This window comes from Nicotiana attenuata, unplaced genomic scaffold (genome assembly GCF_001879085.1).
Source record: "Nicotiana attenuata strain UT unplaced genomic scaffold, NIATTr2, whole genome shotgun sequence".
Lineage (NCBI taxonomy): Eukaryota > Viridiplantae > Streptophyta > Magnoliopsida > Solanales > Solanaceae > Nicotiana > Nicotiana attenuata.
In genome coordinates this window covers 13990-28178 of record NW_017673995.1, presented here as the reverse complement: position 1 = coordinate 28178, position 14189 = coordinate 13990, and the positions used below count along the sequence as shown (strand labels likewise).

General features: G+C 35.0%; 1 protein-coding gene across 1 annotated transcript; it reads right to left on the bottom strand.

The window, feature by feature from the left end:
* Positions 1–8802: 8802 nt before the first annotated feature.
* LOC109217782 (ATP-citrate synthase alpha chain protein 2) lies at positions 8803–13742 on the bottom strand. Its single transcript, XM_019382047.1, has 12 exons — positions 13401–13742; positions 12627–12803; positions 12385–12546; positions 12194–12274; positions 11752–11803; positions 11330–11444; positions 11098–11179; positions 10385–10480; positions 10148–10249; positions 9935–10051; positions 9726–9842; positions 8803–9032 (listed from the first exon to the last, which is right to left on the bottom strand). The coding sequence occupies exons 1-12, from the start codon at positions 13497–13499 to the stop codon at positions 8961–8963; spliced, it is 1272 nt and encodes a 423-aa protein (XP_019237592.1). The 5' UTR covers positions 13500–13742; the 3' UTR covers positions 8803–8960.
* Positions 13743–14189: the final 447 nt, after the last annotated feature.

Below are 14189 nucleotides of genomic sequence, written 5' to 3'. Positions count from 1 at the left end.
CACGCAATGGGTCATTTTTTAGCAAAAACCTGATGCTTTAGAGTGAGAGAAGGAGCCCTAGACTGACAAAGTGATCTTCACCAAATCATCCTTCAATTCTTACACATATCTTTGAAGATTAACAAGGAAAACACATTAGATCTTCATCCCTGAGGTAAGATTCTACACCCTAACCCTTAATTTCGAATTTTAGCTAAAAGATGGGCAATTATCAAGAAAGTTCATGGGTATTGGAGTTGTTATCTTGCTTGCATATGTTATCCACGAGTGTAGGAACATTGTTGAGCCAAAAATGGTGAAAGATGGGTTGTGGGTTGATGAAATCCTCTATAAAGGGACCTTAGAGACTTAATGCACACCTAGTATTTGATAGGATGCTCAAATGAGCTAGAATCACGATCATCTTCCTAATTTTGTTTCAAATTGTTATATTTCCAAAATAGGTTGAGGTTGCTAAGAATTCCGGAACATTGTAGAGTTTAAGGAAGCTCAATTGAGGTATGTATGGCTAAACTCTCTTCTTCTTAGAATCGAACCCCTGGTGTTTGAGTATTTGGTGTAAGTTCCTAACTTGATCATACTACAATTGGCTGCCTTAATGTGTTGTGTTGAAAGATTTTTGTTAATAATTGTTCTAAATGTTTATCGTGTTATCATGTTATTTGAGAATGTGCTTGAAATGAGGAATATGTGTTGGGAAAGGTTAATAATTCATGTCTAGAGTCGAATAAAGCTTGCTAACCTAATTTGTATGAAAAGCCTCCATGTGATTAGGATTTTCCAAGCTTTTTCCCTTATGTGTGCAATGCCTTATATGATAGGCCTTATTGATGTGGATGATACTGTTATTTGAACGTATAAAAAGGGAAAAGTTTGAATTGTAAGATACGGACAAGTGCCAAGAACGACTTAATAAATGAGGCTACTCGTGCCATGTAATGAAAGATGGGAAGGAAATATGAATTGAGAGGAACGATTGAAAGGATGATGTCTCAAGTGAGATGGCCTAGCCGATCGGGCCGTGATCGGACACCATGCAGCATACATTTTGGTAATTGTGCTGGATTGATTGATTAAAATTGTGGATATGGTTGATGTCTCAAATGAGATGACCTAGCCAATCAGGTCGAGATCGGACTCCGTGTAGGAACACGGTGGTATTGTGGATTGTGGCACATGGCACTAAGACTATCAACCTAATAAGATGGAAATTGAACCGGAAACTATGTGATCCTTACTTGATATTTTCGTATTTGTTTGAAGCTCTTATTGTACATCATGATTGCTTCCCCTTTGTTTCATTGTTCGTTCTATTAAGATTGGTGTTTAGCTTTACATACTAGTACTATTCGACAGTACTAATGTCCCTTTTGCCGGGGCGCTACATCTTTAAATGGATGTAGGTGGTTCCATAGCAGACAGTGTTAAACGCAGCTAGTGGCGCGCCCTCTTTCCAACTGACTTGGTTAGCCCCACATTATTTCGGGGTCCTATATCTTTTGTATCTTATGTTCACCTTCTTATCATACTTTAAGGTATAGCCCGGGCCTTGTTGCCGATACTTTTGTTGTACTATCTTTTGTATCTACTTAGAGGCTCCGTAGACATTATGTGGGTTGTATATGGGTGTTGGGGAAGGTCAATGGATTATGTTGTGCTTTGGATTCCTGTTCCACTAAATCGTAAAGTGTATGTACTTTAAACCTTAACAATGATGTAACTAATGAATTGGCTTAGTAATGTACTTGCATGATCCCCTGTTGTCTAATTGATGAAATCATGTCTTCTCTTGATCGTAAGTGAGTCGGGTAGAAAGTGTCCAACAAGCTTGCTCGGCCGGGTTCACTCGGTTGAGTATCGCTCGCGCTCCCCGAGCTCGGGGCGTGACAGAGTTGAAGTCTATGGAACAGAATAAAGTTTGGGACCTTTTTAATTACCGAAAGGTTGCAAAAGATTTGGGTGTAAATGGGTCTTTAAGACCAAACGCGACTCAAATGGCAACATCGAACGTCACAAGGCCAGACTTGTTGCTAAAGGTTTTACTCAGAAAGATAGCATTGACTATAAAGAGACGTTTTCACATGTCTCTATAAAGGACTCACTCAAAATTATAATGACTTTAGTGGCTCATTATGACTTAGAGTTACATCAAATGGATATGAAAACCGCCTTTTGGATGGAAATTTAGAGGAAGAAGTTTATATGGATCAACCAGAAGGGTTTGCCATTAAATGAAAGGAACACATGGTGTGCAAACTTAAGAAATCAATATATGGACTTAAACAAGCTTCCCGATAGTGGTACCTTAAATTTAACGAAACTATTGTCACCTTTGGATTTAAGAAAAACACTGTTGATCAGTGTATAGATCTGAAGGTTAATGGGAGTAAGTTTATTATGTTAGTCTTGTATGTTGATGACATCTTGCTTGCTACTAATGATCTTGGATTGATTAATAACACCAAGAAATTTCTTTTTAATAACTTTGAAATAAAAGATATGGGAGAGGCATCATATGTGATCGGGATAGAAATATTCCGGAATAGATCACAAGGATTATTAGAGTTGTCTCAGAAAGCCTATATTAATAAAGTTTTAGAGATATTTAGAATGGAAAAATGCTCATCAAGTCCCGTTCCAATTCAGAAAGGAGATAAATTTAGTCTCTATCAATGTCCAAAGAATGAGTTGGAGCGTATGCAAATGAAAGATATTCCTTATGCATCTATAGTTGGGAGCTTAACGTATGCCTAGACATGTACAAGGCCAGACATTAGTTTTGTTGTTGGAATGCTGGGCAGATATCAAAGTAATTCGGGAATGGACCACTAGAGGGCTGCAAAGAAAGTATTGCGATACTTGCAAGGAACGAATTTTTGTATTTGAAAAAGATTTCCGTAGGGATCTCTGAAGTAGATAGCGGTTGATAAAGAACTCTTTGATCATAATTTCCCGTATGATACTGTGTTGAACATGAAACTTGTGATTGGTAGTAAAACACCGATTCACTCATTGGGACCTAATTCGATCTTCATAGTATTCTCGAGATATTTTCTTACGAAGTTTTGTTATAGCATCTATAACCGCTTCCGGTTTAGGTGGGAAACCTGGCAAATATACATCTACAGGAATTAGATCATCAACTCCCCGAACAGTACTATAAGAATCCGTACTGAACATTCCGCCTGTAATTGTACAGGCTCCCAAAGCAATAACATATTTTGGTTCAGGCATTTGCTCATATAATCTCACAAAAGAGGGGGCCATTTTCATTGTTACTGTTCTGGCTGTTAAAATTAGATCTGCTTGTCTAGGACTCGATCTTGGTACTAGTCCATAACGATAAAAGTCGAAGCGTGAGCCTATTAGTGAAGCAAATTCAATGAAGCAACAACTGGTATCATAGAGAAACGGCCATAAACTAGAGAGTCTTGACGGATTATATGCTCACTTATTGAAGATATGACCATCTTGACATGATTGAATATTCAGATTCAGATTATACTGGTTGTTAGATACAAAAAAATCCACTTTTGGTTATTTGTTCCTGTTAGCCGGTGGAGCAATATCATGGAAAAGTATGAAGCGGTCTGTAATAGCTGCATCCACCATGGAAGATGAATTTGTAGCATGCTTTGAGGTTTCAGTTCGGGCTAATTAGCTGCAAAAATTTATTTCAGGACTTGGACTAGTCGACAGTATTTCCAAGCCACTGAAAATTTATTGTGATAATTCTGCAGCAGTCTTCTTCTCTAAGAACGATAAGTATTTTAAGGGTGCTAAGCATATGGAAGTGAAATACTTTGTCGTTAAAGAAGAAGTCCAGAAACATAAAGTGTCAATTGAACATATTATCGCCAAAAATTATGATTGCTGATCCTTTGATGAAAGGATTACCGCCCAAAATATTTGTAGAACATGTTGAAAGAATGGGCATCATTGAAAGCAATGAATTATTTTATGAAAAGAATTTATTGTGTTTATGCAATTGACATTTTGAGCTCATTTATATAAATTTTTCTGTCGATACCTGTCTTCTTGTATACATGATGTTGAGAATGACGATGATTGGTTCTGGATTAGATAAAATACTCTAAGCATTATTGGACCATTATGTATTTTAACGGTTGTGTTGTATAATAGACTAATATTGTAGTACATGGAAGGGACTATATCAAATAAAGGGATGTACTACCGCCATGACTCGTATGAGTTGATTTATGTAATAACAACGAATGACATTTTCAATGGAAAAAAAAAAGGATTTAGCATTACTTATGTGCATAATGATTCAAATATTTATTAAACCATTAAGTGATAAATTTACGTGTGCCAAGTGGGAGAATGTAAAATATGGCCCACGTTGTTGCATTGGTCAAGTTATTTTGGGTTTAATAAATATTAAATTAAATTTGCTAAATTCATATTGGCTACTTGGGGAAGTTCTTTCTCTGTCTTTAAAAGGCAAAAAATAACATATTTCATCGTTGTTGTTCTTAAAGAAAGCAGAAAGAAAAGAGAGAGAAAGAACTTTCTTAATCACATGTAAAGGTCACACAATTCCGCTGCGAATCATCAAGAAAACATTATGGAATCGGGTATGTTTCTTGATTTATGTATTTATTTTGTTTAGTATGTAAAAATCACATAGTTCCTAGATCCTTTAACTGATGCAGGTTTATTATGTCAGATTGCTTATAATGACAGTCTAGAATTGTAAAACCTTACACTTCAACATTAGTGTTAAATAGTCATTGTTTCTAGGATCATTATTTTTTTTCCTTTTTGATGTTCAGACATATTTTAAAATATTAAAAAGAGACGAGCTAGATCTAAAATCACATCAAATACATTTGTTTGGAAAGATCTATAATTTCTTCGAAATCAATATAAACTTAGCAAAAAATAAGGCACAAAGCATTGGTTGTGCAGCGCTTTTGAAAATATCAAATGGAGCAATTATTGGCATATATAACAAATCACAAGTCTCATCAAAAACACAACTTCTGGAAAAAGAAAAACCAAATGTATGCTAAATTAAACTCAATAATTACTCCATATACCTACCACATGCAGGCAGTTCATTAGCTCTCGTTTTAAAGTCGAGCTGCTGGAATTTCAAATAAAAAATGTTTTATAGAGGTCGCGTTATCCTCCAGCGACGTATTGTAATTTCACAAAATTTCAAGTATTCTTCTCTATATTCTTCTTCCATTATCTTCTCTTCCCATTCTTGGCCTTGCAGAATCATCTCTTTTAACAAATGTAACGTTTTCAAGTGTGTTTTTTAAGGTTCCAAGTTTATATATATGCACTAAATCATACAATTTCTCTGGTTATCATGATTGCGAAAATATTTTTCATGGTTGGATTAATTTTTGGGATTTGGCTCATCTTTATATTTTTCAATCTCTCATTTCGTAATAAAAGGTGAGAAAGTGAGCCGGATCATAGTAAATATTTATAATATTGTGGTCACTGGTGATGATGTTGATGAGATTGCAAGATTGAAGGTTTACCTGAGCCGCACCTTCGACATAAACTTGGCATGCTAAGGTACTTCTTGGACACAAAGAAGCAGCCAGCTGACTGCCCCCTTCCACTCGGCCTTTCTTCGCTGTGTGAATAAGGTCTTAGTCTGTATGGGCATTCTGGGCAGGTCGCAATAAGTCGCTAGTCGAAGGTTTAGACCAATCGCAATTCATCACCATCNAACAATTGACAATCATTATGCTCAATCCCAAAGTTTCTACTCAAATGGTTAGAGTCTCGTGCTGATAACGTGTTGTGAACAATAAAAGAAGAAGAAGAATATTGCAGAGAAAAGTAGGGAGAGAGAATTCTTATTGATTTTTGGGATGAATTACAATGGAATAGAACCCTCTATTTATAGGGAGAAAGTGACTTAGCCGCCAAGTAATAAACCCTAGAATCTCTCTAAATATAGACATTCACCATAAATAAAATTCTATTTATAACAAATTCGACAGTTTTTTAAAGAAAATGAACTGGTAGAGAAGTAAGAAAGGGGGGAGAAGAAAGGACAAAGATAAAGATAAAAAGGTTTAAAAAGGAAAAGAAATGGAAATAAAAGACAAATTGATATAATTAGGTATTTATGTGCACTTAATAAATGTACAAAGAATTAACCATGTCTTGATTTGGCGAACGTATGCACGGAAGAAGTTTTCTCTTTGAAATTCTTTTCCTTCTTTACTTTCTTTTAAGAAAATTAAAAGTATTGTTTCATTTATATAGATTATATATACAACACTCAAGTATTTTTGGAAGACTAAAGACTCTAAGTGATGGAAAATTATATATAATATGTATAGAGCTGAGTGTAGATAATAATATAATTGGTTAAAACTTGAAATATTTGAATTTAAAGACAAAAGAAATTTTAAAAATTTTGGCATTCGTAAAAGCTAATAATTCGCGCGAAGCGCGAGTGGATTCAGTAGTTTCACTAAAATATCCAGAAAAGAAAAAAAAGGCAAAAACGGTGAAGGATTGGCAAGAAATTATCCTATTCTATTAAAAATTATTTTAAACTAAAAAGCTCCCTGACCCAAATAAACACACTAATCTCGAACTCGACCTGTAACATTAAAAAATCCAACCCCATTAAAAGTAGAAGGAGATTGGCGTAGAGATACCGCGAAATGTCTTGACTTGACTTAAAATGATGATATATATATATATATATATATATATATATATATATATATACTAATAACGCAAAAAATATTTCCAATATACATAAACCTAAATACCTTCCAAGATTAATAAATTACACCATAACAGCATTAACGGCACGTGGGGGTAGACTTTTTTTTCCATATAAGAAATGCTTTCTTTCGCTTACTAGTTGATTAGTAGGCTTGCCTTTATTTACACTTCAATTATCCCAAGACAATCGGCACTATATATATATATATATATATATATAACATATACATACATACTATGGTGTACAAATAATTTACACTTCCATAATTTTTTCAGACATACATCAATAGTTTGCAATTGCTTAATATTTTCTCAACATGAAGCGTAATGTTATTCCATACATGACTCATGAGCTACTTTTAGTTTATATTATGATATTTTATATCATAAGCTGCTTAATTTATGTGATATGACATTATACTTCCAAACGAAACACAAAAAATTGTATAGTTTGACTTATGACTGAAAAAAGGGAAGCACTTCACTGCATGAGAAGGATTTCAAAAATATTGTAGTATATAATGACGGTATACTTAGTCCCATCCAAAAGAAGGCGTGAAAGAAATAAAAAAGATAAAATAAAGGAGAATGCATGCATGCATAAGTAAATTGAACACAATTACTAATAGTACTTGCTAATTTAAGTAATGTGCAAAATAATTAATTAATGCTCAAGTACAAAATTTCCTAAGGTAAGTAAATGAATCATGATTTTGTTGTCATACTAAATACAACATCGCAAACATTCATATTCTATCCCAAACCCCCAATACCATAGTAGCACAATGAAGGCCAAAACTAGAGCGGCAGCAACAACGCCAACTCAAAACATAAGCTTGAAGATTATGCTTTTATGATTATCACTCTTATTATTATTAAGAGACGGAGCATTAACGCCGTCAAGCTTCAGTTTACGAGGTAATTGGAAATCTTTAAGTAGCTGATCATGTTTTCGATCTTCATTAACATCATGGGAATAATTAGTTGAAGGAGCTAATAACGTGGTAATAATAATATTTGGAGTTAATATTTGTGTTTTTGTAGGAGCATCTGATAGGTTAGAGAGGGTGGTGGAAGGAGAAGTTAGTACTAATATGATTACAAGTAATATTGTGAGAAGAGAAGAGGGAACTAATAGGACCATAGCCATTGTTTGTTGCACAAGCTTGCTAGGAAGAAAGTAAAAAAACTTAATTACTTTTACCTTTAGCTTGGGACTCGTATTCGTATTTATAGAGGAACACAACAATAGGTTAATAGAAAGATCGTGTAAAAAAAAATTATACTTCATCTATTATAGAAAAAAATACTTTCCATTTTCTTAAGATCTAATTAATTTTTGTAAAGAAAATTACTTGTACTTACTTTTTAAGTGATATTGTGTAAATATTTTTCATAGACCTTACACTAATTACTTTTTATTGTTTGTGTTGTATTAAGCTTTCGCTCGTTACATTCCCGTTTCCTTGCGGTTTCGGAATAGACTTGTGAAACTAAAATTAGTACTAATATGGTAATATTAATACCACAAGCTTTTGTTGATTTTGCAGCTCATATCATGGTAACAACGAGTTAATAATGTAATATACTAAATTTTTTATATCGTACTAATAATGTAAAAAAAGTATTTCCAATATACATAAACTTAAATATTTTCCAAAAATAATAAATTACACCATAACAACACAAGAAGTGAGACTTTTTTTTCCATATACGAAATGCTTTCTTGCACTTGATTAATTATAGTTTATTACTATTAGATTTAATTTTATTTAAACTCCAACCACCTACCAAAGCAAAACGGCATTAAATATTAATATTACTGAGGGCTGAAACACTGGAGGGGTCAATCCCTTGTGGATACAATAAAGGAAAGATTTTTTTTTTTTTTTTAAAAAAAAAAAAAAAGAAACATACCCATGAAGCACAGAAGGAGTCCTAGTGTTTTGATTTTTTAAGAAAAAGCTTACAAAATTTTTACATTATCGAAAAGCTTTCTTTATCCAAACTATTTGGGGCGGGTCAATGCTCCAAATAGTCCAAACTGCAGGACCTATAATCACAGGCCAATGAAAATCCAAAAAAGTTTCTTTTTAATTGCAGGAAATTTCAAGAGTGCAACAAAAGTATTCTGATTTGCGGATCATGACTTGGTCACTAATGAAGAATACACCAAATTCATATTGTGCTTGGAATTGTTGAATGAATGAATCAAAAGTAAACATCATCTAAGCTTCAGACATAATGCAATCAATTGCCCGTTTGCAAATGCCAGTCATTGTAGCCTCTGGTCCATAAACCTGCAATAGCAAAATCAACACCAATTATACTCATCTCTTACTTTTCTCCTATCCTATCTGAAAATTTGAAGTAGGTACATATTGTATTTACAATACAGGTAAGGGCGCCTTTGCGCGTTCATAAATTATACGGATCACAGATCCTATACCTTTATCAGCGCAATTAGTTGACATTCCTATACTCAAACTGGAAACCTGTTGTAGTCTAGATGGACAACCCCAAACTTCAGAAAAAATGAGTGAGTGGTTGGGAAGATTCTATAAGGAAAATAGAATCCCTAGAATCAAATAAAGGCAAATTCAGATGACAGCACAGATGCAGATTTATATCCCTTTCTTTTTGTCTAATAAGGTTAATGAGCTTTAATCCTCAAATTTCATTGACACAAAAAAATTTCTCGAACATCCATTTTCAGGACCTTCTGATGGGTCGAAATACTGAGCAACAAGCGCCAAAGACTTGATTCTTTAGTCATTTAATTTTTATTACAAGCACAAGATTTTATGTGGAACTTTCACCTTAATGGTTGCAGTGTTCCATTGTTAGTTTTCCATTAGATGACAAGTTTTTGTGACGCGCATTAAAATTTGTTAAAAGGATTATGTGCTATAATCGAAATTCAGGGACTGTTGTAGTAATCCTATAATAAAGGAGGGAAAAAATATTTTGGCCAACAAAGACTGATTTTATACCTCAAGGGGAACTCCAAGTTCCTCTCCCAGGGCACGCATTTTGGCTAGTCCAGTCTGATAATTTGGACCACCTCTCCGTACATAGATGTGCATTCTAGCTGCCTTTAGCTTGGCTTCCTGTTCAGTTTAAAAGGATAATATAGTTTTACTGCCTTTTATCTATAGGAAAACTAAACAACCTGCAGTCTAAATGGTAATGCACAGCCAACCTTCTCCCTGAGAGCCCGAATAATCCCATTGAAAGTAGCAGCAACATCGGTGAAGTTAGCAATACCACCTCCAACAATGAGAGCTCTCTTACGGCCATCAGGATTTGCAGTAGCACACTACAAAAGCATCAAAGTGGACACTGGTTAAGTTAAAATATGATGAACGCCACATGGGCATGTTGACCAGGAAAGAGAGAGCAGTCAAGTTCATACATCTAGAACCACTCGAGCATATTGCAGAACCTCCTCTTCATTTGGAGCCCCACTATACTCGGCATAGTTACCAAGCTCAGAGGCATAACCTAAATCCCCTACCTGATTAAGATATCAAAAACAGAGTATATAAACAGAGACTATCAGAATTGACATTGCATGCAAGAGGAATAATGACAAGAGAGATAATGCTTCCCCGCATCAAGGTGTTGCATCATAAGTTCTGAATATACTTACTGTATCAGCATATATAACGCTTGCACCACCTCCAGCCACCATTGTCCAGATACGGCCTTTTGGGTTCAAAACTGTGAATTTTAAGGAGGCACTAGTCTGCAAGATATCAAGATAAAACATAACTAACGGAAAGACAGCAGATATTATGCTCCATTCCATAAGAGCAAGGATCATTAGAAAGGCAGAAAGCTTAAAATTTACCGAAAAGCATGATAGTCAAGTAGTTCAAAATACTGTATAACAACGGGGATCAAACCATATCTAATGTTTTTTAACAGCTTGTACAGTCAATGTCCACATATTAACAAATTTACAGGCGGGCAGGGATGATAGCCTGCCGCCAAGGTTTAAGAATAGATCTTTTCTACCTTCATAAACATTCAAGACAGAAAATTTTAAAACAGGATCTCATAAAACCCGAACCCTACCCACCCCCAGCACGCAAGTCCATATAGTACCATGCCCTCAGCACAGAATAAATGTTGAATAACGGAAAAGTATCACAGATAAACCATTCAACATCGTTAAGGACACAACTTTCTTGGATTATAATGGAGCCTTGCTCCAGTAGTTCAGTATACAGGATAGGTTCACGACAGTAAATCCAAGATAATGTTTTTCTCTAACGAAATCATTTGGACAAGAATATACAAGTCAATCTGATAACTCTGGCCTCAGAACACCATTGGATGAAGACGAATAATTGAACTTACTTTCTCATCCAAAGAGTGAATGAAGCTTTCAGTAGGGCTCAAAACTCTTCCAAAGGGCAGAGGAAACTCAATGCTTCCCCACCTGAAAAGCCATAGAGGGATGAGACACTGTTATATAAATCTGGAATTAAAAGATCACCATTTTTCTTCTTCTAGACACCTTCCTAAGAGGGGAAAAAAGTAATACAAGAATAGGCACTTCAACATGCGGAAAGCTAGTGAAAACACATACTTCTTAAAATTTTTGAAGGCCGCTGTGTCGTCCAACTCTCCCCTCATATCCAATGGGTATGGATCCCCATTTACAAGCGTAAAAGGGTTCATCTCTATGAAACTAAAATCGAGATCTGGGGAATATCAATGACAAAGCAACAATGTTGTATAATCAATGAGATAAAATTAGAGAATAATGGTGTCAACAAAATCTATTTCAATATAATGAGAAAACTAGCTATCAAGAACAGGTCTAGTTTAACATAAACCAGAAGGAACTTTAATTTCCTCTTCATCTGCTTATAACAATAAACAAAATTACGTTTTCCTCATAAAGTCACTGGCACTTATCTAAAACATAGCACCAAAAGATAAAAGAAAGAGAAAAGTAGAACACAAATGCATGTAAGAAACATCTAATCATCGTAAAGCATGGCATACCTTGAAACACATTAAAAACACCCATTAGGAAATTGCCAATCGTTCCCCGTACCTGAGTCAACCAGAAACTTAGCTCAAGTATCATGAAGGTAGATGAGATGTTAGTAGTCAAATGCTTTAATCTTTGAAGTCAAAATACTTATTAGTACAGAAGTGATAGTCCAGCAATAAGTAGACCAATATATAAACAATTTCCCTCACAGAATGAATATCGGAAATGATAGATACACAATAATACAACCTATAATAACTATCCTCAAGAATTACCAACAATGCACAATACAATAGCAAGCTTTCTAGGGGTTGTTATCGACGACCTCGCGTTTTAGAAAACCTTTCTCCCTATTACAACCAGACTCATGTTGGCTTAATCGAGACAAGTGACTAATTCTAAAAGGAAAATAAAAGGATAAAACAAAAGTTAATTAAAATTTTAGATCACCTCCAAGGGCAGAGTAGCAATCAGTGGAGCACACGCCTCTAGGGTCATAGGTTTTTCTGTTGGAAGGAATATTGTCTTGACCTGTATATTAAAGAAATAAATAAAATCTGGTTGTTACATTTTTAAAAGAAAAACTAACAAATAGTAGTTGTTAGACGAGCAAAAAGAGTAAACTTTCTGTACCAACTAACCTTGTCCCAGTTCTCTTCAATCTCAATGCCTCCACATTCTGAAAAGCTAATAGTGCACCCCAACCTTTCAGAGACTATGGAAAGGTAATATTCTTGGTCATGGGGAACAAATGGTTCAACAATAAATGTTGTTATAGGTGCCTTGCAGCCACCCATTTCAACCTAAAAATGAATTGACGTGTGAGATGACTATAAGACAATAAGAAGTAACAGATTTCAAAACACTTAAAACCTCAGCTCACCTCCACCCCAAGTCGTGCTTTGACAAACTCGGCAACTGCTGCTAGATCCAGATTTAATGCGACCAAGCCACTCTTTCCACGCTTCCCAAACAGCATGTCTGGTTTTACAACCAACTTTGTCGATGAGAGCCATGGTTCTTGGTTTGTTAACTCAGTAAAATCTGTAGATTCTGTCACCTATCAAAAACCAAATAATTCTGCATGAGAACTCTGGCTAGGAAAATGATCTGAGATATGATGTTAAAATTTTTTTTAAAAAGAAAGAAAGAAAGAAGCGTTGTACATCTAGAATGGGAAGGGATTCATCACGAATCTAAAATTTTCTGTTGTTGGGAAGATGATTGATACAAATGAAAATTGCAAAATCCAATTCACTTAGTATATTATCTTCTACAGTAATGAACTTTCAACTTCTGCAGCTGTATCAGATGTACTTTGCAAGATAAAGAGCTATTTCATTATGAAGAAAAATATTTTGTTGGAGCAAGTCTAATAGAGTAAGAGTTGGGATAGTGGCAAAGGACAATGACCCAGAAGAGAACTTCACAAATGCAATCTGTTGATCATAACGACGAGTAAATAATTCAACTTTAACGGTCGGAAAGCAGATTCGAGCTTAAGTGGTCATACAACAAGAAAAAGAAAACACGCACAGATCAAACCCCATTTGCAAATACCAATAAAGAAACTAATCACCGAAAATTACATTACAATTCGACAGTAAGGAGATCAATAACATAGTATAGGAATAGTAAAAAGGAAAAAGAGAGTTACTTGAGCAGAGCAGATCTGAAGATCGATGCCAGCAAGGCGTTTCAAATGCTCCTTGAGAAGCCTCTTGGAATCATACTCTCTGATCTTCTTCCTTGCCATGTTCTCTTTCTTTACAATTCAAACGAAGGATTACAATAGATAGCTCTAGAAAAAATACAAACGCTTGGTGGGTGTATAAGTAAAAGGATCTGAAATAAATTAGCTTAAGGGACAAGAATGAATTGGGTGGGTTTCACCAAACTAACAACAACTGGTGAGTGAAGGCTTAAGCAGAGAGAGAGAGAGAGAGAGAGAGGAGAAGAATGAAATGAGGTGTGGGGACTAATGAGTAGGTAGTTGGGCGTGTTTAACAATGAACAATAATTTGTTGAATCGTGCATTATCTCATTTAAACATTATGTTTAAATTTAATTTGTTTTCACTAGCCAAAGCGTAAAAAAGATCTTTGGCAAGGAGCATGTTAAAATAGCACTGTCTAGCCAGTTTTCGGACTGATCATTCAAAAATAGTCAGCGTTTACCAAGTCAATGAAAAATAACCACTATTTTGCTGCAAAAGAGACCGGTCCAGCATAATATACTGGAGTTCGGTGCACCTGTGTATGAATTTCCAGTATATTATGCTGGAACTCCAACACACGAAAAGTTCCAGCATAATATACTGGAGATTCGAGTACTTGTGTATGAACTTCCAACATATTATACTGAACCGGTATACTTTGCTGGAACTCCAGTATATTATGCTGGAGTTTTGGTGTACTTATGCTGGAACTCCATCATACTATGCGGG